Source organism: Panthera onca, chromosome E1, assembly GCF_046562875.1.
Source record: "Panthera onca isolate mPanOnc1 chromosome E1, mPanOnc1 haplotype 2, whole genome shotgun sequence".
NCBI classification, from domain to species: Eukaryota; Metazoa; Chordata; class Mammalia; order Carnivora; family Felidae; genus Panthera; species Panthera onca.
Window position 1 is genome coordinate 25979218 of NC_138352.1, and position 27503 is coordinate 26006720.

The 27503-nt window shown below is 40.9% G+C and overlaps 1 protein-coding gene across 18 annotated transcripts in view; it reads left to right on the plus strand.

The window, feature by feature from the left end:
- Positions 1-27503, plus strand: part of NCOR1 (nuclear receptor corepressor 1) — a 159199-nt gene that overhangs the window by 83986 nt on the left and 47710 nt on the right. For 15 of the 18 annotated variants that reach the window (XM_078437696.2, XM_078437694.2, XM_078437704.2 and 12 more), the window contains 6 exons: positions 4221-4438; positions 7991-8053; positions 10896-11035; positions 16578-16704; positions 23964-24516; positions 26918-27047. In XM_078437696.2, the coding sequence (XP_078293822.1) occupies positions 4221-4438; positions 7991-8053; positions 10896-11035; positions 16578-16704; positions 23964-24516; positions 26918-27047 (1231 nt within the window). The remainder of the gene's footprint in view (positions 1-4220; positions 4439-7990; positions 8054-10895; positions 11036-16577; positions 16705-23963; positions 24517-26917; positions 27048-27503) is intronic. The other 3 variants (XM_078437700.2, XM_078437708.2, XM_078437709.2) reach the window with 1 other exon arrangement.

Genomic DNA, 27503 nt, shown 5'->3' on the forward strand with positions numbered 1-27503 from the left:
AATATATACTCATCACTGAGATCTACTGAATGTAATTTAATCCTTGACTTGGATCTTTTTGTGTGTACCTTTGATAGTTTACATTAATGTAAGAATGCTGGTAAATGGTTTTCTTTTCTATTAATACCTTACATTCCAGCTTTATTGGTTTTATTTATCATATAAAGTAGAGTTCCTGGTTTGTTAGTGGTTCTGTTGCTGTTTTCCTGGTTATAAAAGTAATTCCTGTTCATTATCGGAAGTTAGGAAAAGAGGGGAGAATATTAAGAAAATTAACCTGTGAGTCTGCCACTTGGAGACAGCTACTGTTGATACCTTTGTGTACATATTGGGGTGGGGTGGGGGGCGGTGGGGGGCTTAACAGCTCAGTTGGCTGTTTTTCCACCAAGGATCAGCTTGATTGAGGCATTATTTACACAGAATAAAATTCACCAATTTTTTTTAAAAATTTTTTTTTAATGTTTATTTATTTTTTTGAGACAGAGAGAGAGCATGAATGGGGGAGGGTCAGAGAGAGAGGGAGACACAGAATCGGAAGCAGGCTCCAGGCTCCGAGCCATCAGCCCAGAGCCTGACGCGGGGCTCGAACTCACGAACCGTGAGATCGTGACCTGAGCCGAAGTCGGACGCTCAACCGACTGAGCCACCCAGGCGCCCCTAAAATTCAACAATTTTAAGTGTATACGTGGATATATTTTGACAGATGTATGCACTGGTGTAACTGTAGCCCCAAGCGTGATACTGTGATGTAGAATGTTCCCATCACTCCCAAGGTTCCCACATGCTCCTTTGCACTAGGGTTCCCCTCCTCCCCACACCACCCCCACCGTTCCCAGCCTCTGGCAACTACTAATCTGTTTGCCTTTTCTAGAATTTCGTATAAGTGGAGTTATGCAGTATGTGGTCTTCTGTGCACGGCTTCTTTTACTTAGCGTAACGACTTTGGGATCCATGCAGGTTGTTGCATGTATCAGTAGTTTTAGTTTCGTAGTTTAGTTCCTTTTTAATATCTGTCGTATTACTTCCGTAACCCTCTTGGAAATACTGAAGGTTCACCTGGTTTTGTGACAACTACAGCCCATATCCCTTAGTAAGGTTGCTAACGGGGTGGATACTCATGCCATTGCCATTCTGATTTTGGCACTTTAGGAAGATGACTCTTAAAAACAATTTTGGTTTTGTTAGTTGTTGAGGTAAAACATGTACACTCCCACGTGGTCAGTGGTTCTCATATGGAACGGCCATATCTTGGTTTTTACTTTTTTCTTAAAATCTCTATTAACAAGCATTCATTTTTTAGTGATGTGAGCTAGCTCTTATAGAGGATGCAAAAATACGTAAGATGTATACCATTCTCAAGTGGTTTATGATCTAGTAGGGGAAAACTAGGGAAGGTGCAAGTACTGTTTAAGAAATGAGCAGAGCCGGTAAAGGATGTTGGGAGATTGAGAAGAGGTCAGGGTTACTTCCGTCTGGATAGTTTAGAGGACTTTCTGCAGGAGCTAGTGGTTAATGTGGAAAGAATACAGGGAATAGCATGAATTGATGTGCTGCTATGAGAAATGGCAGATAGTGGTTTCATTAGACTGGGACACAGGATGGCTGAAGAAGAAGAGTGGAAGGTGGACTGGGGTTACATTCTGTACAGCCTTAATGAAGCTGAAATAGACTTTGTTCAGGAGGCTGTGTTAGGAGTTGTTTGGGAGTAGGTAGCGGTTTGAACGGATGGAATGGTTTCTTGCCAAAGCTCTTCTGCTAGAATATTGACCCACAAGAGGCAAAGAATGAATGGATTGGAGATGTAAGTCAGGGAAGAGTGGTTTGGGGTACGAAGGCACTGATACGGAAAGTGGTAGTAGAAATGGTGATGGTGGAATGAACGGGAAAACTGTTACCGAGATGTACTAACCAAACCTTGGCATGAGGTCACGTATGGGAAGTAAAGAAAGAGGGGAGGAGCTAAAGATGATGTCAGTTCTGTAAATGTGAATGAATATGATCACGATTGTCCTCTTAGCGGCGCACGATGAGAGCATGGGGTGGAGCAGGAAGCAGAGTGGTCACGGCCACGTTTTTTGATGTGTCGAGCTTGTATTGTTGAAGAATCCGGGGGTGTTGTTGGGAATCCCAGCAGATACTTGGGAAGACAAGTCTGGATCTTAGGAGCTTTAGGAGATGTGAGGTGTGAGTCTGAAGATACAGACTGGGAGTTGTCCCAGTGGAATAGATGAGAATGGGGTAACCACACAGAGATTTAAGGCCAGGGCGAGCCTTGGGAAATCGAGAGGAAGAGAGGAAAGAGAGCCAGAACAGCAGCAGGGATGTTAGGAAGGCATGAAGTCCTAAAAGCTCAGCTGAGAAGGATATAAAGAGAATTGCCCGTAGGGTCAGTTGCAGCAGGATGATTAATGTGACAAGAATTGAGAAAAGTCATTGGATTTGCAATTTGTAAGTCCTTGGTGACTCCGCCCTCCCCACCCCCACCCCCACCCCCACCCCCATCCCCATCCCCATTGGTGACTTTTGACAAAACAACTTTAAGAGGAGGCTTAAATAGCCAGATTGGTAAGGGAATAAATAAAGAAGTGAAGAGAGAGGGCTACATGGCAACTTCAAGGGCAGTTTAGGACTGAAGGGGAAAAATTCTTGAAGAATTATTTTATTTTGGGGGGAAAACGGTAACTTGGTAAGCTACAACAGATCTTTGCTTGAAGTAGATAAAATTTGAAAATCAACACCTTCCATTAAGCAAAAGTAGTTGAGTCTTTGAGTATCGCCACCTATCCATGTTTGCAAAAATGTTCTTTAAGGACTTTGTTTTTAAATCTAACAGCCCTGGGAGGTACACAGCACAGAGAACAGTCCTTCCAGTACTGCATGTAGTACTGTTGCTAGTAATAGTAATGACCATTTATCGATTGATTGGTTGATCGATTGTTTAGTTTTTCCTAAGTGCTGGAGGGAGGTTTATCCTTAATAATAGCAAACACACATAGTTTACTGTGTTCCAGGCACTATCCTGAACATTTGATATGAATGAACTCCTTTGATCGTTAAAATAGCTCTATGGAACATACTGTTTATCATCCTGACTTATAGCTGAGAAAAACTGAGGCCCGTGGAGGTGAGGTAGCTTCTTAAGGTCATCACATGGCAAGTAAATCACACAGCTCTGGTACCAACCCGGACAGCCTGGCTCCAGACCGTTCTCCCAACCACTGGGCCATACTGCCCCGTTTGCACGTAATTAGTATTGGAGATGGTTGAGAATATTGAGCCGGGTTTAATGACACGGTATGGCAGATTATTACCGATGGGATTTTGGGCTGATGGTGGGGGTTCGGAGCTGACAACCAAGAATTCTTGAAGACATCTTTTGGTGCAAAAAGGTGATTTTGTTAAAAGCACGGGGACAGGACCTGAGGGCAGAAGGACTATGCTGTAAGTGTGGGGGTGACTGCTTTATGGAATGGTTGGGGGGGGGGTAGATAAAGTCTGGAGGGACTTCCTAAAGGGATTTTCATATGCTAAAGACTCACAGATTATCGGATGCCTAGCTATTGTCAAGCTGAGATTGTTCCCTCTAGCAAAGCATTAACATTAAGACCCGTAGGGAGTGCCTAGACTTTAGGCTATTGTTGAGATTGCCTTTTTCTTGTAAACTGGTGAAGTCTCTTACCAGTTTAAGTGTTTCTTTTTTGTCCTTTCCTGTTTTGGGGCCACCAGGAGCTCCTGAGGAATACTGCGCATATCCCACTTTGGAGGGGGGTGGTGCTAGCTTGTGCTTGGCCCTCAGCTGGCCTTATGGTCCTTCATCATTACTACGGAAAGGGCCTCCGTGTCAGCCTCTCCATTTCACAGAGGAGAAAACTTACCTTGGAGCAAAGGCAAGAAATCTGGACTCTGGACTGCAGCTCTAGGGGCTTTTCTGCATCCATTTTCCTCAGAGTGCTGTCATACATAATAGGTGATTTGAAATGCGTTTGAATTTTAAGCCCATTAATGAATAAAATAGACCTTTGTGAAATATCTTAATTTGAGCTAGTCAGAACTCTTCAAAATTGGGGTATGGCAACATTTTTCATAAATTTTATTTTGAGTAACTGAGAAATTGGGTAATTGTATTTAAATTGTATTAAAAAAAACCTCAAAGCTGCAACCTCCTTAGATATACGCATTCTTCTAAATCACACAAAATTTTCATTTCCTTTTGCTTCCAGAGAAAATACCAAGGAAAAGGACAAGACAGAAGGTGCAACCGAAGAAACGGAGGAGAGAGAGCAGGCCACACCCCGGGGGCGAAAGACCGCCAACAGTCAGGGCCGCAGAAAGGGCCGGATCACCAGGTCCATGACCAACGAAGCCGCGGCTGCCAGTGCTGCGGCCGCTGCCGCCACTGAGGAGCCCCCACCGCCTCTGCCACCGCCACCAGAACCCAGTGAGTGGGCGAGATTGAACAGGCCATAATTTTGTTTGGGATTCTCTTTCAATGCTCGGGTAGAGCAGGAGGGACCCCTGGTATCCAGGATCTAGAAATAACTCTGAAATTCTGGCCTTTAAAAATTTTGTTAAGTTTTTATTTTAATCACCAGGTCCTCCTTAATCCCCATCACATATTTCACCCGTCTCCCCACCCAGCTCTCCTCTGGTAATCTTCAGTGTGTCCTCTATAGCTAAGAGTCTGTTTCTTGGTTTGCCCCCCCCCGCCCCTTTTCCTTTTGCTAGTTGGCTTTGTTTCTTAAATTCCACAGATGAGTGAAATTGTATTGTATTTTGTCTTTCTCTCTTTCACTTAGCATTATACTCTGGCTCCATTCATATTGTTGCAGATGGTGTGATTTCATTCTTTTTTACGGCTGAATAATATTCTCTTGTTTGAATAATATTCAGATGTGGTATGCCATCTTTACCCATTCATCAGCGGATGGACACTTGGGCCGCTTCTGTATCTTGGCTGTTGTCAATAATGCTGCTATAAACACAGGAGTGCATGTATACCTTTGAATCAGAGTGTTTTTGTATTCTTTGGGTAAATACCCAGTTGTGGGATTGCTGAGCTGTAGGTTAGTTCTACTTTTCACTTTTTGAGGAATCCCCATGCTGTTTTCCACAGTGGCTGCACCAGTTTGCATTCCCACCAACAGTGCACGAAGATTCCGTTTTCTTCACATCCTCGCCAGCACTTGTTGGTTTTTGCGTTTTGCTTTTAGTCATTCTGACAGGTGTGAGGTGATCTTTCGTCGTAGTTTTGATTTGCGTGTCCCTGATGGTGAGTGATACGAGCATCTTTTCATGCATCTCTTGGCTGTCTGGATGTCTTTGGAGAAATGTCTCTTCATGTCTTTTGCTCATTTTTAAATCGGATTATTTTTTGGGTGTTGAGTTCTATAAGTTCTTAATATATTTTGGATACTAACCCTTTATCAGCCATGTCTTTTGCAGATATCTTCTCCCATTCCATAGGCTACCTTTTAGTTTTGTTGATTGTTTCCTTTGCCGTGCAGAAGCTTTTTATTCTGATGTAGTCCCAATAGTCTATTTTTGCTTTTGTTTCCCTTGCCTCAGGGGATCTATTTAGAAAAAAGTTGCTACGGCCCGTGTCAGAGAAATTACTGCCTGTGCTCTTTTGTAGGATTTTTATGGTTTCAGGTCTTACATTTAGATCTTTAATCCATTTTGAATGTATTTTTGTGTATGGTGTAAGAGAGTGGTCCAGTTTCATTCTTTTGCGTGTTGCTGTTCAGTTTTCCCAACATCATTTGTTGAAGAGACTTTTTCTCCCCCTTTGGTATTCTTTCCTGCTTTGTTAAAGATTAGTTGACCGTATAGTTGTGGGTTTATTTCTCGGTTTTCTGTTCTGTTCCGTTGATCTATGTGTCTATTTTTGTGCCAGTACCATACTGTTTTGATTGCTAGAACTTTGTTGTCTAACTTGGAGTCTGAAATTGTGATGCCTCCAGCTTTGCTTTTCTTTTTCAAGACTGCTTTGCCTATTTGGGGTCTTTGGTGGTCCCATACAAATTTTAGGATTGTTTGTTCTGGTTCTATGAATTTTGTGTATTTTGATAGAGAATGCATTGAGTGGGTAGATTGCTTTGGGTAGTGTAGACATTTTAACAATATATGTCCTTCCAATCCATGAGCATGGAATGTCTTTCCGTTTCTTTGTTTTGTCTTGAATATCTTTTATCATTATGTGATAGATTTCAGAGTACAGATCTTTGACCTCTTTGGTTAGATTTATTCTTAGGTATCTTATTATTTTTGGTGCAATTGTAAATGGGATTGTTTTCTTATTTTCTCTTCTGCTTCATTATTGATGTATAGAAACGGAACAGATTTATGTACGTGGATTTTATATCCTGAGACTTTACTGAATTTGTTTATCAGTTCTAGCAATCTTTCGGGTTTTCTGTTTATAGTATCATGTCATCTGCAAACAGTGAAAGTTTTATTTCTTCATGGCCTTTAAATTTTTTAGACTTTAATATCAGTGTGTTTTGGAAAAGATCCGCCCAACCTTGCTATCTTAATACAGTGGTTTTTCTTTTGACTTAGTTGTAACCTTAGTGTGTATGCCACTTTTTCTGATGTTTTAACTTGGTGTATATTAGAAATATTTTCTAGTTTCTAGGCGATCTTCATTTTTCACTTTTTGATGGCTGTGAAATGTTGGCATTATGTTCCCTGAGGCACACAATTTCTTGAACCATTCATTCCCCGTTGGTGAAAATCATGATTAGGCTGTCCCCATCTCCTGCCTACCGCCCCACCACCTTTAAACTGATATGATAAGAGTCTAAGGAAGAAACAAATCTTGAGTTGCATCACATTTTTTTTCTGTTAAATTATTTTTTATAGAAATAAATTATTAGACAAGGGAATACTGGGGCTGGGGGTCCAAGTGTTTTTCTCTCTTTTACTGAGTATTGTCTCACTAGTTTATAAAGGAATTATGTTAATGATGTGTACCATCAACATTGTGAAGACCATCAAAATCAGTGATACCAATTTTATCATAATGTGAGGCAGGAAAGAAACCAGGTTCTGGGGATGGCAAGGAGGATGGAAGGGAAATAAGTAGATAGGCACGCAGGGCCAGGTCATGATGGACCTTGTTTAAATTAATCCTGCTTTGCTTACAAAGTGGGAGCTTACAGAGGTTTTTAAATAGAGGCATGCTGTAATTAGATTGGTGTTTTAGAAAGCGAACTGGTGACCGTTGTGGAGGTCAGGTTGGAGAGAGTAAGGGCTGGAGGCGGAGGGACCAACTAGAAGGGCGTCATTATGCATGCATGCACTGGCCCAGGCAAGAGGAGGGTGGATTCAGATCAGAATTGACATACGTCCAAGGATGTGAGTAGTAAATGGGAGGAAAGATTAAAAAATTGGTTTGAGGAGCCTGGTAATAATTTGAGTGACTGGGTGGATGATAGTACTGTTGAGAGGGGGAACATAGCAAGAGCTCATTTCACGCGTGATAGTCTTTATTTCCTTTCTAAAGTAAAAGAGAAAGTGTTCAGTTCGTGGTCCATCTGTGTTTACTAGCTGCTAGAAAATGAGGATGGACAGAAGGGCCTCTGGGAGTGAGGAGGAGATGGGGGTTTAGAGAACAGGAGAAAACTGGACAGGAAGGGGGAGCGTTGTTTCTTCTTTGACACCTCGGGAGAGGAGGGACGGAGCCCTGATAACGTGTGCAGGCACTTGGCGAGGCGGGACTCCTTAGATAAGAAACTAGTGATGTTCAAACATGAAGACATGGATGGAGCTTCAAAGAACATTGCGAAAGATCTAATACAGAGGTTTTGAATATTCATTCCCCTTTAGTTGGTGGGGGAGAGGCTGCCATCATCTTGTTTCCATAGTTGACTAGACCTTATGCTTCAAACAGGCTTTATGTCAGATAAATAGGTTGGTGCCGGATAATCTGTGAATGAAGGATTGATCTTAGTATTTCTCTGCCTTACTGGGTTCTCTGTCTTTATTTCAGTTTCCACAGAACCTGTAGAAACCTCTCGATGGACAGAAGAAGAAATGGAAGTTGCGAAGAAAGGTAAATGATGGTACTTTAGATTCTAAAGAGTTTTGGTTTTGGTTTTGGTTTGGTTTGTTTTTTTAAGGTTATTAGTAATAAGTCAGAGGGACCCAATTTTTTTTTAATTGCAAAAAGGAGAACGTTCTTCTACGGTGGTAAACAGAATGCAGAAGTAGACTCGGGTTCTTTAGGGTGGTATGGTACCTTCTCAGGTGCCTCGCTGTGCCTTGTTTAAGAGGCCCACTTTGGAGGGATTGAAGACTCTCTGTACAGTTTTATTTGGAATGTTATTTCATTAGAGAGCAAGTGGGCTATTTTCACTTTTCCAGAATAGCTGTGATTAAATGCTATTAAAGCTGTTTTAGAGGGTATTTTAATATAAAGAGTCTATATTTTCTGTTATTTAAAAGTTGGATTTATGGGGCGCCTGGGTGGCTCAGTCGGTTGAGCGTCCGACTTCGGCTCAGGTCACGATCTCGCGGTCCGTGAGTTCGAGCCCCGCGTCGGGCTCTGGGCTGATGGCTCAGAGCCTGGAGCCTGCTTCCGATTCTGTGTCTCCCTCTCTCTCTGACCCTCTCCCGTTCATGCTCTGTCTCTCTCTGTCTCAAAAATAAATAAATGTTAAAAAAAACAAAATTAAAAAAAAAAAAGTTGGATTTAATAGCATGGTACATATTTTTTCAGTGTGTATTTGGTAAGGCATTTGGTTATAAACTAGTAAGAAATTGCACCATGATTCAAAGGAGAGGGCATGAACTTTGGAGCCAGACCAATGTTTGAATTTTGTCTCTGCCACTCATCGCTGTGTGGCCCTGATCTTACTTACTCTGGAACATTATGAATCTTGTATTTTCTTGTGGTTGCTTCTTAATGTAGTATAATTTAAAATTGAAGTACAGTTTCTAATAGGATAAATAATTGGTTTATAAATAAAAAATAGTTTGTTTTAAGTAAACTAATTCTGAGAAAGAGTAGCCAGCTTTTTGGGGGTTAAGTATTTACCTTAAAGTTCTGAAGAGAAATTATTGTAAATGGGTTGACCTTTTAGTGACACATTTCAGATTTATTTTTTTTCTTTTTTAAAAGAAATGTTTTTGTTTTACATTTATTTAGGTTTGAGAGAGAGAGACAGAGCATAAGTGGGGGGAGGGGCAGAGAGAGAGGGAGACACAGAATCTGAAGCAGGCTCCAGGCTTTGAGCTGTCAGCACAGAGCCTGACATGGGGCTCAAACTCACAAACCGTGATGAGATCAGGACCTGAGCCAAAGTCAGACGCCCAACCGACTGAGCCACCCAGGCATCCCTAGATTTATTTTCTATGTAAATAGGTAGGAATGATAACATTTAGGAATCCTATAAACCACCTTTACCAAAAAAACATAGCAGTTTAAAGTTTTCTGTGTTCAAAATATTTTTATTTGACGTGCATTTGCCATGATTAGCAAATTTGTGATTTGCCATGATTACATGTAAAAGATTCACATTTGTTCTCATCTTATTATCAGAATGTCATAGTGGAGGGGCGCCTGGGTGGCTCAGTCGGTTAAGCACCTGATTTCGGCTCACGTCATGATGTCACGGTTCACGAGTTGGAGCCCCGCGTCGGGCTGTGTGCTGACAGCTCAGAGCCTGGAGCCTGCCTTGGATTCTGTGTCTCCCTCTCTCTCTGGCCCTCGCCTGCTCATACTCTCTCAAAAATAAATAAAAAATTAAAACCATTAAAATAAAAAAAGAATGTTCTAGTGGAACAGGTAGATGTTGGCTCCATCACAGGGCGATCTTTTGCAGGTAGCTGCAGCCCCATGTGACTGTTTAGCCTCCATTCAGCTCTGTTCATGTGTCAGGCAAGATTTGGAAGTTCTCTTCCAATTGTCATTAGTAAGGAAGCTACTTGAAAAACTGGTGTCTTCCTGTAAGTTGTCGAATTTGTACTAGAAAATTCCTGTTTGGGTACACCTGTATCTAAAGTATATCCCTGTCTGTATAGCTCTCTGTATAGCATTTATATACTCACATTCCTTACAGATAGGTATGTATATGTATAGATATAATTTGACTAAAAAGTGCTAGACTGCATAGGTTTCTGTGATGCATTGTATTACAACAGGCTTTTATCTAAAAATCTTTTTTTCTAACGTTTATTTCTGAGAAAGAGAGCGTGAGGGGGGGAGGGGCAGAGAGAGAGGGCGACATAGAATCTGAAGGAGGCTCCAGGCTCCGAGCTGTCAGCACAGAGCCCGATGTGGGGCTCGAACCCATGAACTGCGATATCTTGACCTGAGCCGAAGTCAGACGCTTAACCGACTGAGCCACCTAGGTGCCCCTACAACAGGCTTAAGAAAAAACAAACAAACAAACAAACAAAAAAACTGGTTTATTTTTTTGAGAGTATTTCTTGATTATGAATGAAGATAGGCTAAATATAAATATAGTCATATACATATATGTATATATATATATGTTCTTTATCTTGTGTTATTTATATGATTACTTTATTAACTTTATATCGATGTACTGTTTCCAAAGATTTAGAAGTACCTAATCACTCAGTTTACAAGTGTTTGAGTTGTTATTCTGTATCGAACATTGTCCTAGCTCTCCAGAAGACCCATAGCAAGGACAAGGTTGAGCCCTTCAATTAATGACCGTGTTGTAAATCTGGGTGGCAAAATAGAGCTGTCAGTGCGTTGAGAGTCAATATATATTTAAGTATGTATTGAAATGTATCAGTAAATAATTGAAAACATACTCTTAGTGCTAATGATTGTGAATACCATGGTTAGATTGATTTGATTATTTCTCTTGTTAGCTTTATCAGGTGACTGTTGAGTTCATCTTTGGTCTCTTTTTAAAATACAGGTCTTGTAGAACATGGTCGTAACTGGGCAGCAATTGCCAAAATGGTGGGAACTAAAAGTGAAGCGCAATGTAAAAACTTCTATTTTAACTACAAAAGGCGACACAATCTGGACAACCTTCTGCAGCAGCATAAGCAGAAAGTGAGTATATCAGAATCTTTTTTAATTTTGTTTTTGTTTTGTTTCTGCTTTGTCTTCGAGCTTGAAATACTGGTTGAGAGAGAAACTTTTTTGCGTCTTGTATTTTTATTTATTGCATTTACCTGTAAAAGGATATGCTAGTTTTTCACCACAAGTTGACTTTTTCTCTGTTTACTGTCCAAGGAGTGGAATTCGTGTTAGGAGTAATGGCAGTTCAGTACTTTTGAATGACCGTAATGGGATTTGGAAAACAGAAACATTTTGGAGTTTGAATTGAAAAGTTTAGCTGGCGTTCTTTTGACCTTGTTGAAAGAATTGATTTGGCATATTAAAACCATTTTCTCAGAGAGAAAGCATCTCAGATAAATACTAAAAACCAGAGAGTGTGAATTATGGAAAATCCCTTAACTAGGAAGTTCCAACGTTCTCAAAGTCCACAGAGCTCCTTGAGGATGCCATGAGGTCAGAACTGCTTTTGGAAAAATATTAACATGGTACTTACTCTTCCCCACCGTGTTAAATTTGCACAGACGATGTCAGAGTTGTTGGGAGGGAGAACGTCAGTGCCTTCGCACGAATCACCGCAGGACACCGCTGTGCTAAATAAATACTCCCTGTTCTCTTTATCTCCAGCGTTGTTAGCAGTTTCAAAACAAATGTGCCGGTGTCACTTGTCCTTAGTGAAGCAGTCAAAATGCGCTTGACTAAGTCTTGACCCTTGGGTATGTGTGTGTGGGATGAAGTGAGAAGTGTTGTGTGAAGTCCTTCTGTTCCACCCCAAAGTGTCCCGCTTCTGCCCTGGGAAAGCACTTTGCGTTTGTTCGAGTCCCAAGCTGGACTAGCTCCCCTTTTTTTATGGAATGTCAGTTTCAGTTGAAAAAATGACAGACTGTGGTTTTTCAGACTTGGATCCATAGTCGACATTTTCTTGAAAACACGTGAGCCTGTCTGTTAAGGCAAGCAAGCGGTAGTATTTGTTGCCACTTTCCAGTTTCGAGCTTTCAAGCAAAGGTTAGAAGTTTGGAAAATCTGTATCCCTCCCCATGAGCTTACCGTCTTCCCAGTACTCAAAGACTTTTCTGATGAGATCAGTGGTAATAAGAACCACTGTGATGTTTTCATATACAGTGAAACGTATCCAGATTTGAAAAATCTGTGTAAATCCATGTTTTCCAAATGACCAATTTGTGATCTTGCAGTGGGTATCCTGTATGTATAAAGGATACATAAAATATTTTGTAATACATCGAAGTTCAAGATAGATGAATGGATTTTAATAGAGTACGAAAAATTTATTGATACAGTTTCAGATTTCACGTTGCAGTTATCCTTTAAGAGATGACGACATGCCCAATTTCGGTGCACCATCAAAGAGTAATATCCAGGGTTGTCTAAAAAGATGTTAAAACACACTTCCCTTTCCAACTACATATCTCTGTGAGACCAGATATTTAAAAAAAAAAAAAATTTGTTTTTTTAACATTTTATTTATTTTTGGGACAGAGAGAGACAGAGCATGAACTGGGTAGGGGCAGAGAGAGTGAGGGAGACACAGAATTGGAAGCAGGCTCCAGGCTCTGAGCCATCAGCCCAGAGCCTGACGCGGGGCTCGAACTCACGGACCGCGAGATCGTGACCTGAGCTGAAGTCGGATGCTTAACCGACTGAGCCACCCAGGCGCCCCATGAGACCAGATATTTTTAATATGTGTTTCAACCAAAACAGTATTACGCCTGCCGATTAGGTTAAATGTAGAAGCATATTTGAGAATTGTGATGCTCTCAAGGCAGACATTAAAAGGTATTTCCAAAATCAATTAAAAAAATGATACTTTTTCACTAAATGATTCTTTGGTTTTGGAATGTACTTATTTTTTATTAAAAATGTTTTTTATGTTGACATGTAATGTGTTTGTTGTTCTTCAAATGAATTTATAGATATTTATTTCCTTCTTAAAACAATTTTTTTTTGTTTATTTTGAGAGAGAGAAGGAAAGCGCACATGTGAGGGGAGGGGGTGTGGAGGGGCAGACAGAATTCCAAGCCGGCTTCCTGTGCTGTAAGCAAAGCTTACAAAGCTTGCAAAGCTGGATTGGGGCTCAAACCCACGAACCTTGTGAGATCATTACCCTGAACTGAAATCAAGAGTCAGATACTTAATTGACTGAGCCACCCAGGTGCCCCAAATTCATAAATATTTTAAATGTTTTTCTGTTTTAACTTCAAATTCAGTGAATATCATTATATATATCTCATGAATAGATCCTCCTTAGGGCCCGGGATGAGGGACAGGGAGCCCTTAGTCTTAGTTCTAATCAGGCCATCAGTTGATTCCGTGAAGCCCACCCCATCCACATTATGGAGGGTCATCTGCTTTACTCAGAAGTCCACTGATTGAAGTGTTAATCTCATCTAAAAAACACCTGCACAGAAACATCCAGAATAACGTTGACCAAATATCTGGGTGCGGTGGTCCAGCCAAGTTGACACACAAAATTAACCATCACAAATGTCGATGACACTTCTTATTCTAATCTTTTAAATTACAATGGAAATGATAGGACAGCAGGCTTCCATTTTTTTAGAGTGTTTTACCGTTTTTAAAAAGGTTTCAAGAAAACGTGACAAAACGTCTAATATCTGTTAAAGCAAAGGAGAAGATACATAGGTGTTATATTTCTGTAGGTTTGAATTATTACATTAAAAATTAACGAGTGCTATCATATAGTGAAGCAAATGCTTGGAGAGGTAGGAGATTTTTGCATGTGATTGGAGGAGTGTTGCATGGTGGTAAAATGTTGTTTCTTCTCTGTCCATCAGTGGAAGTTCCAAAAGAATCGGTGGATATCAGCAAAGGAGGAATATAGCCTCCACACCGGAAAAATCCGCATAGTAGCTATTATCTAATGCCTAAAAATATTGCAGCACTCGTGAAGTCTTTTGCAAGCTTTTTAAAAAGTGTAGCCAGAGGATTCTTCCCTTGCATTCCCTAGGAGCATAGTGATGATTTTTTTTTTATTTTTATTTATTTAAATCCAAGTTGGTTAACGTACAGTGTAATAATGGTTTCAGGAGTAGTAGTTAATGATTCATCACTTACATACAGCACCCAGTGCTCATCCCAACAAGTGCCCTCCGTAATGCCCATCGCCCATTTAGCCATCCCCCACCCAACACCCTGCCAGCAACCCTCAGTTTGTTCTCTGTATTTAAGAGTCTCTCTATTTAAGAGCCTCTCCCTCTCTGTTGTCTTATTTTTGCTTCCCTTCCCCTATGTTCGTATGTTTTATTTCTTAAATTCCACGTAGGAGTGAAATCAAATATTTGTCTTTTCTCTGACTTAATTTCGCTTAGCGTAATACAATCTAGATCCATCTACGTCTTTGCAAATGGCAAGATTTCATTCTTTTTGGTCACTGGGTAATATTCCATTTTGTGTATATACCACATCTTCTTGATCCATTCATCAGGTGGGCTCTTGCCATACTTTGGCTATTGTGCATAGCGCTGCTATAAACACTGGGGCGCACGTGTCCCTTCGAATCAGCATTTTTGTGTCCTTTGGATAAATACCCAGTAGTGCACTTGCTGGGTCGTAGGGCAGTTCTATTTTTAACTTTTTGAGGAACCTCCATACTGTTTTCCAGAGCGGCTACACCAGTTTGCATTTCTACCAGCAGCTCAAAAGTGTTCCTCTTTCTCTGAATCCTCGCCGAAGTGTTGAATTTTTTTTAGCTTCAGACTTTCACCCGGTTGTATGACTCTGACATTGGGAAATGATTTTTTTCTCTTGCTTCAGTTAATGCTTTAGGTTGGATCCTACTAGTGTATTCATATGTAGACCAAAAATGAGAAGAAATAAACAGAATAAGAATATTGGTAATTTTAACAGTTGGGGTGGCAATAACTTATTTTCCTCTATGAGGAATGGCCCTGGGAGATGCCTGTAGCTGGAGTCTGCTGAAGTACAGGCCCTGGAAGAGGTGCAGCACAGACAAGTGCCAGGGCTGGGATCCTCCAGTCTGCAAAGACAGGAGACCTTAAGTTTCACAGTCAGCAGTGTAAGATTATAAATACAATAAATGGCTAATGTCTTACACCTATGTATGTGCACCTATACTCTTACAGATCTGTGACCCCAGTAGAAAAATGAGCAGGGTTACGTAAACACTTGGTTTACAGAAGGGAAAATCCTGTTAAAAAAAAAGGAAATTTGTCCTCATCAATAGTAAAAGAAATTCAGTAACACCAATGCTGATTGGCTACAGCAGTGATCAGATGTTGCTTATGAGATCACTGAATTCTTTTAATAATTTTTTTTTTTAACGTTTATTTATTTTTGGGATAGAGAGAGACCGAGCATGAACGGGGGAGGGGCAGAGAGAGAGGGAGACACAGAATCGGAAACAGGCTCCAGGCTCCGAGCCATCAGCCCAGAGCCTGACGCGGGGCTCGAACTCACGGACCGCGAGATCGTGACCTGGCTGAAGTCGGACGCTTAACCGACTGAGCCACCCAGGCTCCCCAAGATCACTGAATTCTTAAAGTTAGTGAAGGGAGTGCTCGCTTCGGCAGCACATATATTAAAGTTAGTGAAGGGAGGTTATTACAGCGTTATTAACAATACTTAAACTTAAAAATTGCCTAAATATCTTAAAATAGAATTTTAAACATTTATTGGTATAGATTGTTTTTATGGAATCACTAATATAATAATTTTGAAGAATGTATAATGTAGAGAGGTACGTGCAGTTCATGATTATAGTAGGTTAAACAAGTAAGGTATATAATCACGTTGGGTCATCCTGGTTTTATTTCCATGTATACATATGTACACAGGTATAAAAGACAGGAAGGAAATGTATCAGCATACTTAGAATCCGTTGCTGGTAGAATTATGAGCAATTATTGTCTTCTTTAACATAATTCTGGGTCTTCAACATTCCGATGAATGTGTTATTTTTCTTAGAAAATAAATGTATACATTGCATGTATTAGAAAAATACATTATCTGGAGGGGGAGAATAGCAGGAGTTTTGCCATTTTTGGCTCTTTGTACATGTGGTGAGTTGTTTGAAAAATTGTCCAAAAAATTGTCCAGACTTTTGATCAGTTCGATGAAAGTAATGTATTTACACAAAAAGGCCAGGAAGTGGTTCCCTAGAGGTAACTGCACATTAACCAGAACAGTTGTGAAACATGCAACCTTCTTGTTTAGTGTGTATCCATGTTCTGTGTTATTTTAGACATGAAAAGGTTCATTTTTTTTTCTTTTAGCTATTTAAATCATAAATTAATATTCTTTTTTCTATGTTTATTTTGAGAGAGCGAGAGAGAGCATGAGTGGGGGAGGGGCAGAGAGAGAGAGAGAGAGAGAGAGAGAGAGAGAATCCCAAGCAGGCTCTGTGCTGTCACTGCAGAGCCCGATGTGAGGCTCGATCCCAAGAACCGTGAAATCATGACCTGAGCTGAAATCATGAGTCGGAAGCTTAACCAACTGAGCCAGCCAGGCACCCCTAATCTCATATTCTTTTACTCCTTAGACTTCACGAAAGCCTCGTGAAGAGCGAGATGTGTCTCAATGTGAAAGTGTAGCTTCCACTGTTTCTGCTCAGGAGGATGAAGATATTGAAGCTTCTAATGAAGAAGAAAATCCAGAAGACAGTGAAGGTATCTTAAAGTCTTAAATTTAGTTGTGACTTCCGCTAGCCAAATCTGTAATTGTTAGCTTAGTCATTTGACTATTTAAGAATTGCTTCATGAAGGAAAAAGTATTATCAGCGTTTTCATGGCACAGAGACCTTAAACTTGAGCACAATGTATTTATTCCATCAACAAACATTTATGTAGTACCTGAGATGGCCCAGTTACCACAACCAGAGGATCTTTAAAATGGCACTCCGTTATCTAGAAAGATGTCTGTGCACCTACATCGTTGCCATATTTATTTGTCCAGTTAGTATCATCGATTACGTTTCCTTCTTTGTTGCACTGACTTTGATTGACTTCAATTTTTACAAAGACTTACTTACATATGTCCTGTTTATGCTTTCGTATAAGAAGAATTAACGACCCTAGAAGCCCCAATAGAAAAGAATGTCAACCCAAGAAACTTAAGAAATAAAAATCTTTTTTGTCATCTGAAAAAATTAATGACCACTTCCTGAAAAAGTAAATGTTTTCTTAGTTTTTGCTAGTTAAAGAAAAAAGTCCAAATTTATTTCAATTCATATTACTATTCAAGTTTCTATAGATTTCTTTTGTGAATTGACTGCTTCTGACATGGGGTTTTTCAGTGATTTTAGTAGCTCTCTATAAATGATATCTTAGATATGTTCATGTTTTGTATATGCAAATATTTTTTCCATCTCATTCGCTTTTTGTTTTGATTTTAAATTACGAGTTTGAATTTTGTATGTAATCAGAGCTGTTTATATATGTTCCTTGGTAGGTGCTCATATTTTAAGCTTAGGAAGTTCTATACCTTCTAGGAGTTTCAGAAATACTAGATTTTGTTTTATTTTTTTTTTCTACAAGTTGCTGACTTTTATTTTTAAAAAAATTTTTAAGTTTATTTATTTTGGGAGGGAGAGAGAATCCCAAGCAAGCTCTGCATTGTTAGTACAGAGCCCGAACTCACAAACAGTGAAATCATGACCTGAGCCAAAATCAAGAGTCGAATGCTTAACTGACCGAGCCATCCAGGTGCCCCTGTTGTTGGCTTTTAAACTGAAGTTTTGTTTTGAATGTGTTTGGGCCTTGAGCAATAAATAGCTTTTTTTCTGTGAGGTTTTCTGGAAAATGAGAATCCTGGGGCAAGCTCACTCTGGGGTGGCAGAAGGGTGCGTAGACTATGAATGTCAGGATGGTGTGCTTATGGTTCTTAAGAGATCATGCAAGCTTGTTCATTTTCATAGGTTTGTTGCTGGTAGGTAGTATTCTCTGGGTTATAAATGTACAGGGAGCCTGTATTAACCCGCTTGGGCTGTCATAACAGACTATCACAGACTGGGTGGGTTAAACAACAGAAATTTATTTTTTCACGGTTCTGGAGGTTGAAGTCCAAGATCAGGATGCAAACAGGATTGGTTTCTAGTGAACCTGTCTTCCTGGCTTGCAGAAGAAAGCCTTCTTGCTTTGTCCTCACATGACCTTCCCGTTGTGCACATGTGCTCTTGGTATCTCTCTTCTCGTAAGGACACCACTGGTCCTAGTGGATTCGGGTCCCACCCTCATGGCCTCATTTAAGCTTAATTGTCTCCTTAAAAGCACTGTCTCCAAATACAGTTTCCTTGGGGGTCAGGACTTCAACATATAAAGTTTGTGGGGGACATAATCCAGTCCATAACAAAGCCCAAACCTAATTATCATAAATATGTTTATCTCCGAACACAGAAGCCTATCCGTACAGGGGCTAACAGATTTTCAGAAGCTGAGCACCAAAAAGTGACTTGTTTCCTTTTGTTTTCTTCCTGTTACTTTGTCTTGGTGTGAAGGTTTTTTCAGATTGTCACATAAGGTTATTAAGGTTATGAAATAAGGTTATAAATAAGGTCATTAAAGTAATTAAGGTTAAGTTTAAGCATAAAAGGTTAAGCATAAGGTTAAGGTTAAGCATAAGGTTAAGGCTAAGCATAAAAATAATGTTTCTGTCTGATGAGGCGTGGGGGTTGGTGGGCACACATTCCCATCCATACAGGGGGTTATGTTGTGACTCCTAGACTAGTTTCTCGCGAATAGGAAATGAACTCGCCCCTAGAATTGTGCGATCCCCATTTCCTGTTGACTGAATTTCAAGGTGTCAAGGAAAAGGCAGTACAATGAAGTTTACATGGCCTGTGATCTCATGCTTATCGTCACTGTTTCTCACGTGGCGCTGCTCGTGTCTGTGGGAGATTGTCGGCAGTGCGCGAGCAGAGAGCAAGATGGGTTGTTCATTCGACTGTGTGCGTCTCTGACAGAGGAGTTGGAGCAAAAATAATGGAAACTTGACCAAAATTTGGATTTATTCGTGTTCTTTTGTTCCAAGTCATTCTTTAAGCGAAAATAAAAAAGACACTCATTTGGCTGGTGCTTGGTGAAGCATCCTGCCTTGGAAACACTCCTACTCTTCTGTGGCTTGGAGGAAGAAAGTAATCGAAGAAGTGCTTATGACAGGTGATGTCTGCTGCGCGGTCATGAACATGGCTTCCTAATATTGTGAAGACAAATGACTTGGTAACTTGCCCTCGGGTTTGAGGCTTTCCGTTGAATGGGAATGAAATGAAGTGAGGCCTTTTGTTAGCCTTTCAACATTTTGGTAGCATCTTTCATTAACAGTGATTGCTGCCGTATGTTTAGACCTTACTAAGTGGGAGGTTCTGTCCTGAGCTTTTGTCTGTGACATTTTGTTTTGATTTCGTTTTTATATCTGTCACTTGAGCTCCCGTGCGAACTCCAGGCTCATGCATCTGACTGCCTACTTAACGTTGCCATTTGGATGCCCAAGAGCCAGCTTAACATCCAGAACAAACTTTCGATTCCCCATCACTGGACGCCTCTTTTCCCTCCAGTCTTTCCCTGGGCCAACAAATGACACTCTCCTACCCTACATGTGGTCCATCAGTGGATATTATCAGCTTTTCTTTAGAGGCACTAGTGAGAATCTCATCCCATCTCCCTACCCTCATTGCTGCAAATACTTTGGTTCTGAGCCACTGCCCATGTTCACTGCAGCAGCCCCCTGATTGGTCGCCTTGCTGCTCTTTGTCCCATTATGTTTCTGTGCCTTTACACCAACCACAACCAGAGTGAACCTTCTAAAGTGTCAATCAGACTGTGTTGTGCCTCTGTTCCAAATGCTGTGATGCTCTCACATTTCGTTCAGAAGCCTGGGACTTGTTGTGAGGCCCTGCGCGAACTGGCCCATACACCTCTGCGACCCTTTTGCAAACCACTTTTCTGCTTACCCACTATGTTCTTTGTTGTTGTTAATTGAGATATCTTTGACCCATAATGCTAGTTTCAGATGTCCAAACTAATCATTGAGTATTTGTATTGGTTGAGAAACGATCATAGTAAGTCGTGTTAACATCCATCGCCTCACATAGTTACAGTTTTTTTCTTGTGATGAGAATTTTTAAGATCTACTTTCTTAGCAACTTTCAAGTGTACGATACAGTATTACTAGCTATAGTCGCCAGGCTGTGCATTACATTTCCAGGACTGACTTAATCTTCTAATCGAAAGTTGGAACCTTTTGGCTTCCTTCACTCATTTCTCCCTTCTTCTGCCTCTGGTAACCACAAATTGTTCTGTGTGTTCATGGTTTTGTTTGTTTGTTTGTTTTTAAGATTCTTCTTACAAGTGAAATTATTCAATATTTGTCCTCTGTCTGACTTATCTCACGTAGCATTATGCCCTCAGGGGCCATCCCTGTTGCAAATGGCCAGAATTCCTTTTTTTTTTTTTTTTTTTTAATTTATTTATTTTTGAGGGAGAGAGAGAGAGAGAGAGAGAGAAAATGAGTGTGGGGGAGGAGCAGAGAGAGAGGGAGACACAGAACCTGAAGCAGGCTCCGGGCTCTGAGCTGTCAGCACAGAGCCAGACGCGGGGTTTGAACTCACAAACTGAATGATCATGACCTGAGCCAAAGTCGGACAGACTTAACAGACTGAGCCACCCGGGCGCCCCCCCCGCCCCCTTTTTAATGGCTGAATAATACTCTATTGTGTGTATGTGTCTGTGTCTGTATCTATACCCCACATTTTCTTTATCCATTCATCCATTGATGGACACTTAGGTTGTTTCAGTGTCTTGGCTCTTGTAAGGCTCTTGTAAATAATGTTGCAATCAATGCGAGGGTGCACATATCTTTTCGAGTTAGTGTTTGTTTTTTTTTTTTTCAAGATGAATTCCCAGAAGAGGAATTGCTGGATCAAATGGTAGTTCTACTTTTAATTTTTTGAGGAACCTCCATACTCTTTGCCATAGCCACTGCCCTAATTTACATTCCCACCACCAGTGTACAAGGGCTCCCTTTCTCCACTTGTTATTTCTTGCCTTTCTGATCATAACCATCCTGACAGATGTGAGGTGATTGCTCACTCTGTTCTAACCACGTTGTTCTCTTTGCTGTTTGAGCAAAGCAACCCCCACTTCGGGGGTTTTGCGTGCGCGGATCCTTCTACCGTTTCCCCAAGATGTCCCTGGTTCGTTCTGCCATTTCCTTCAGGCCTCTGCTGAAATGTCACCTTACCTCTTTAATACCCTCTTCTTCACTGGTTCCCCAGTTTTGCTACTCACTGTGCTTATGACTTCCAGATGCATCATGTACTTAATTGTTCACTGTCCGTTTGACACCCGACTGTCAGGTCCTCTAGAGTGCAGTTTGGTCTCTTCACTTCTCTGTCCCCAGCGCACCCTGCACGTTGGGTGTTTTGTACCTAATTGAATGAGTGAGAGGATGAATTTGTAGGGTTTTAAAATACTATGTTATGCATTGAAAGTATCTTTTCCCATATGGTCAATTAAGCCTTTATTGTTTTCTGTGTAAATGATGTATCTGTAGCTTCAGAGTTTCCTGTTTTGCTTTCAGACATTTCTACATACCTCCTGAGGTTATACATATCCTGTCCTACGTTATCTTCTCGAATTTTGAAAACTCTATTCCCTTTGGAGTTATTTTTGTGTGTAGTGTAAGGTAGGGTCCATGTTTTTCTTCCAGACAAGGAGCCGGTTCTGAGGGAGCTAGTTTATTAAATAATCATCCTTTACCCAACGATTTGAAATGTCACCTTTGGTATATATTAATTTCCCATCTACTTTAGGATCTATTCCTAGGCATTGCCTTCTGCATTGCTGATTTATTTTGTCTATCACTCTGGCAATTGCAAACATGTGATACGGTGGCTTTGTGGTAAGTTTGACTATCTGGAGAGGCAGGCCTCTCACTCTAATGTTCTTCGTACTTTTCTGAGATTTTCTCAGGGACTTGTTCTTCATATACACTCTAAATTAGTTTATCTAGTTTAAGAAATCTTTCTTGGGGCACCTGGATGGCTCAGTTGATTAAGTGTCTGACTTGGGCTCAGGTCATGATCTCATGGTTCGTGGGTTCGAGCCCTGCGTCAAGCTTTGGAGCTGACAGCTCAGAGCCTGGAGCCTGCTTCAGATTCTGTGTCTTCCTCTCACTCTGCCCTTCCCTCACTTGTGCTCTGTCTCTGTCTCTCAAAAATGAATAAACATTAAAATAAAACTTCTTTTAATTAAAAAAAAAAAAAATCTTCCTTACCAACCATTGGGGTTCTCATTGGAGGTAAATATATTAATTTGGGGGGAGATTTAAATTTTTATGTTGTCTACTTCAAGAAAATAATCAAACACTGAATGCTATAGTAAACATGTCTGTACGCTGTTCATAATAGTGGCAAATTGGAAGTAGCCTGAGGGTCCAGGCTTTCAAGGAAAAGGGAAGTAAATTTAAGACATGTTCATAATCATTCAGTCACTTTATCCTTCAGCAGATATTTGAGTCTCGTGTGCTAGGCACAGTGCTTGTGCTAGGACTTAAACGATAAGCAAAATAGAGGATCCCTGCCCTCACGGAGGGAAGGGCGATGGCAAAGGCAAGCGCGTGAGTGAGGTTTGGTAAGGTTCCGTTTTTAAGCAGCTCACTCTGGCGTTGTGGTAGAGAATGGTCTGAGGTGGAAGATGGGAGGAGTTGTTTCTGGACTGGAGCGGCAGTTGTGAGGTTGAATAGAAGTGGGTGCATTCAAGGGATCTTTGAATTTTTTTAATTTTTTTGTTTTTTGGGGGGAGGGATATATATATCCCAAGCAGGCTCTATGCTCAGTGTGGGACCAGATATGGGACTCGATCCCGTGACCCTGGGATCATAACCTGAACTGAAATCAAGAGTCGTACGCTCAGCCGACTGAGCCATCCAGGCGCCCCACAAGGGATCTTTTTAGAGAGAAAATCTGTGATGCTTGTCTACACAGGATATGGGGATCAATGAGAGGAAGGATTAAAAGATTGCTCATAGGTTTCTGGTTTAATTAGGTAGTAAACAGTAGAAAAGAATGGGATTTGGGTGTGTTGAGTCCAAGTCTGGTGCAGGAAATACTGAATTTGTGATTCCTTTGAAATATCTAGGTAAAGATGTCACAGGTTAAAACTGCATTTATAAAATGAAACAAACGATGTTGGGGAAGACCAGGGTTACAACGTTAAATTAAAAAGTCTGTGTCATGTTACTCTAGAGCTTTGTTGTCCAGTGTGGTAGCCACTAAATACCTGTGGCTATTGAGCTCTTGAAATGTGGCTAGTTCAAATTGAGATATGCTAAAAATGAAAAATATAATCAGATTTTGAAGACTTAGTACCAAGAAAGGTAAAAATCTCATTGCTAGTTTTCTATGTTGATTACATGTTAAAAAGATAATATTTTAGGCATATCGGGTTAAATAAAATACATGATTTAAAGTTAACTTATCTCTTTACTTTTTTAACGCGACAACCGGAAAAATTAAAATGGCAGGTGTAACTCACATGATGTTCCTATTGGATGGCGCTGTTCTAGAACGGACTGTCAGCCCTCCTGGGTATAAAGAAAAGCACAGAAATGGGCTGGTAGAAATAAACTGAAATGTTACCATTTCTGCGTTTTTTTGTTTAGTTTTGTTTTTTCATCTTTCTTCATTTTTCAAATTTCATGTTAAATGATTTTTCGATACTGAAGGCTTTTACGCTTTCAGTTTCAGAAGGTGAAAACAGTTTGATCTCTCCCTTTCATGCTCTGTAGACACTTTAGCTTCCCAGTGGCTGGCGTACTTCGGTGAGGTCATGCGACGAGTGTCATTCCTTCTAAACCTACTTTGAAGCATGGCTTCTGCCACCCCTGAAACATGTCCATTATCAGATTTTTATGCCGTATCATTATCTTTAAGGTGCTGAAAATAGTTCTGATACAGAAAGTGCTCCTTCTCCTTCACCAGTTGAAGCTGTCAAGCCCGGCGAAGATAGCACTGAAAATGCGTCTTCTCGAGGGAACACGGAACCTGTGGCCGAGCTCGGGTCCACCTCCGAACCTGCGCCCAGTGCGTCTCCCTCCTCGGCAGTGCCAAGTACGAAGCCCGTCGAAAATGAAAGCGCGGAGACCCAGGCGAATGACAGCATCAGCGTAGAGGCAGCAGAGCCGATGGACGTTGACCGGCAGGAGCCCAGTGCTGAAGTGACTTCTGTTCTTGACCTCCCCGCGACTACCAGAACGGACTCTGTAGATGTTGACATGAGGGTGCCCGAAAACAATCCGTCTAAAGTCGAAGGCGATACCAAAGAGAGAGACCTGGAGAGAGCCGGCGAGAAGACAGAGCCTGGCGATGAAGACTTGGTGGGGGCCCAGCAGATAGGGGCCCAGAGGCCCGAGCCCCAGTCGGACAATGATTCCAGTGCTACCTGCAGTGCTGATGAAGATGTAGATGGAGAGCCCGAGAGGCAGAGGTGAGCCTCGTTCCTCTAATACTGTTGTATTCTTTGCTCTGTCGGATGCTGAGTCACAGAACGGTGCCGGCCGTGGAGATTACTCCTGCGTAAACCTCGGCAAGTTAAAGGTGGTCTCCGTGCCATTATTACTGGGTTTTGATGCTCTTCATCTGCTTAAATAACCAGGAACAATTAGGTGCTCATAATTTTCAAATGAAAAAGATAATAATTTTTTCCTGCATTGGTTACATGCATCCCATATGTAGCAGAGGAGGGGATCTCATCTGACAAAACTTGTGAACGAAACCACAGATGAGACTGCCGTTCCTGGTGTTGGAAGCAGTAGGACGAGGTGGCGAAGGATGTGGTGGTGAAGGCGAGAGGCATTGGCTTGTTTGCTCTAAGACCGCACAGCCTCAAAACAAGGCCTGCTGTCCCTGTGCATTAGAGGGTAGAATATGTTGGGAGGAGAAACATGTTCAGTGTTCTGAAAACATTTTAGAAGGCATGATTTAAACATAAGCTCTAGGTAATTATCACAGTCGCTGTTTATATCAGTTCAAATTCTAGATTATTCATATTTGTAATTGAAAATATGTATAACATACATGAATATAGGACTGTTTTTAGTCACTAAGTTAGTAATACAAAACTATTTTATGTGTATGGTTTTTATAAGTTACAGTAAAAAGATAAATTTTTATAGGAATAGATACTGCTTTATTTAACATGTGTGCATTCCTTGGGATTTCCTTTTCCTTGAAAGCAATAGAATCCCCTAGAATCACAGTAGAATGTTTCATCGGTGCAGATTCTAGAAATGAATTTGACTAAAAGCACCATTTATTTATTTATTTATTTTAAGTTTATTTATTTTTGAGACAGAGACAGACAGAGCATGAACGGGGGAGGGTCAGAGAGAGCGGAAGACACAGAATCGGAAGCAGGCTCCAGGCTCTGAGCCATCAGCCCAGAGCCCGACGCGGGGCTCGAACTCACGGACCGCGAGATGGTGACCTGAGCCGAAGTCGGACGCTTAACCGACCAAGCCACCCAGGCGCCCCTAAAAACATCATTTAATCAGAAACCCAGTCCAACACTTTTTTTCTTTTTCTCCCCTCCTGTTTTTTAAAAAGGAAGGCAAATAAGCCACTCACCTAAGTGCCACATTCTGTTCCTCTAAGATGAGGATTCTCTGTGTTTTTCCACTGTTGGTTTTAGAAACTACAGGAAGGTAGTAACCTTGGAGGAACACCCGACGAGATGAACATGATAGTAGTCTTGAAATTCAGAAACTCCTCGTAAATATATGGTGGTGGGCTTTGAGGGACACTCCAAAGTTTGCATCACTCCCCAACCGTCACATGACACATCCTACGTTTTCTACATTGTAACACCATCTTTATTCCTTATGGATGATGTTGATTGTTTTCTTTCATACATTCTGATTTTCTTATCAACTTGTACTTTTTAAAAATGTTCGTCTTTCCCCAATAATACTGGGAAGTATGATCAAGCCTGCAAGGTGTGGGGTATGGCACTGGTGTATGATTTTCCCCGTGCATGTATTGGGTGTCCTGAACTCCAGTGTAGGTAACGAACCTGAGTGAAGCAGGTGGAATGTGGGGCGAAAGGGACTGTGGGGAACGGAGAAGCGCTTGCTGTTTGGAAAAGGAGCGAGCCGCATGTCGTTGCCGTGCAGGAGTGCTGCTTCTGTGCTGCCATTTCTTTTCCGTTTCTCATGAGAAACCAGGAGTCTGGACTCTTGGGTGGAATTCTCAGTTTTTAAAATGTTCATGGGCAGTTATTTTAAAAAAGAATGCCCTTTGATCCTGGCAAGATACAGATGACTAGTTTGTAATCTCTGTTAGTGGTAGATTAGGACTTACAAGATTCCATTTTATAATGGAATTTGTTCAGACTGCGTGGTTAGATGCAGATGATTAAATTCAGATTATTTTCAACCTATAAATCAATATTAGGTTTCTTGGACAATTAGCATTACAGAGTCCCTTTTTTCCTTACTCTTCAAATCTCTTCTAAGGTTAATGTGTTGCGTATGTGTGCACACCTACACGTTAACTACTTAGAAGGAATTATGATTGTACATTTAAAGTCTTAAACAAGAATAGGGGCACCTGGGTGGCTCGGTTGGGCATCCAACTTCAGCGCAGGTCATGGTCTCACGGTCCGTGAGTTCGAGCCCCGTGTCGGGCTCTGTGCTGACAGCTCAGAGATGACCGCTCAGAGCCTGGAGCCTGCTTTGGATTCTGTGTCTCCCTCTCTCTGTTCCCCTCCCCCGCTCACACTCTGTCTCTATCTCTCTCTCTCTCTCTCTCAAAAATAAGATTAAAAACATGTTTTTTTTAAGTCTTAAAGAAGAATATATTAATTTATCTTTTTTTATTGCCAATTGTAGAATGTTTCCCATGGACTCAAAGCCTTCATTGTTAAACCCTCCTGGATCTATACTGGTCTCATCCCCAATAAAACCAAATCCACTGGACCTGCCACAGCTTCAACATAGAGCTGCTGTTATCCCACCGATGGTAAGTTTTCTAAGTGAGGAAGAGAAGTAAAGTTGAGAAATAAAGACCTTTAGAGACCCTTCTTCTCTTAATCAGTACTTGACCTTTTAAAAAATCGTGGTAAAAAGCACACAACATAAAATTTACCATCTTAACTGTTTTTAAGTGTACAGTTCAGTACTGTTAAATATATTTGTTGTTGTGAACTAGATCTCCAGAACTTTTCATCTTGCAGAAGCGAGACTCTCGTCTTACTAAGTGGTCACTCTCTTTTGCCCCTCCCCGCCAGCACCTGACTACCACCATTCTATTTTCTGTCTCTGAATTTGGCTGCTTAGATACTTCATTTAAGTGGAATCATACAGTGTTTGTCTTTTTATGACTGGCTTATTTCACTCAGCATAAAGTCCTTAAGGTTAATCCAGGTTATAGCATGTCATAATCTCTTTCCTTTTTAAGAATGATAATCTCCCTTTG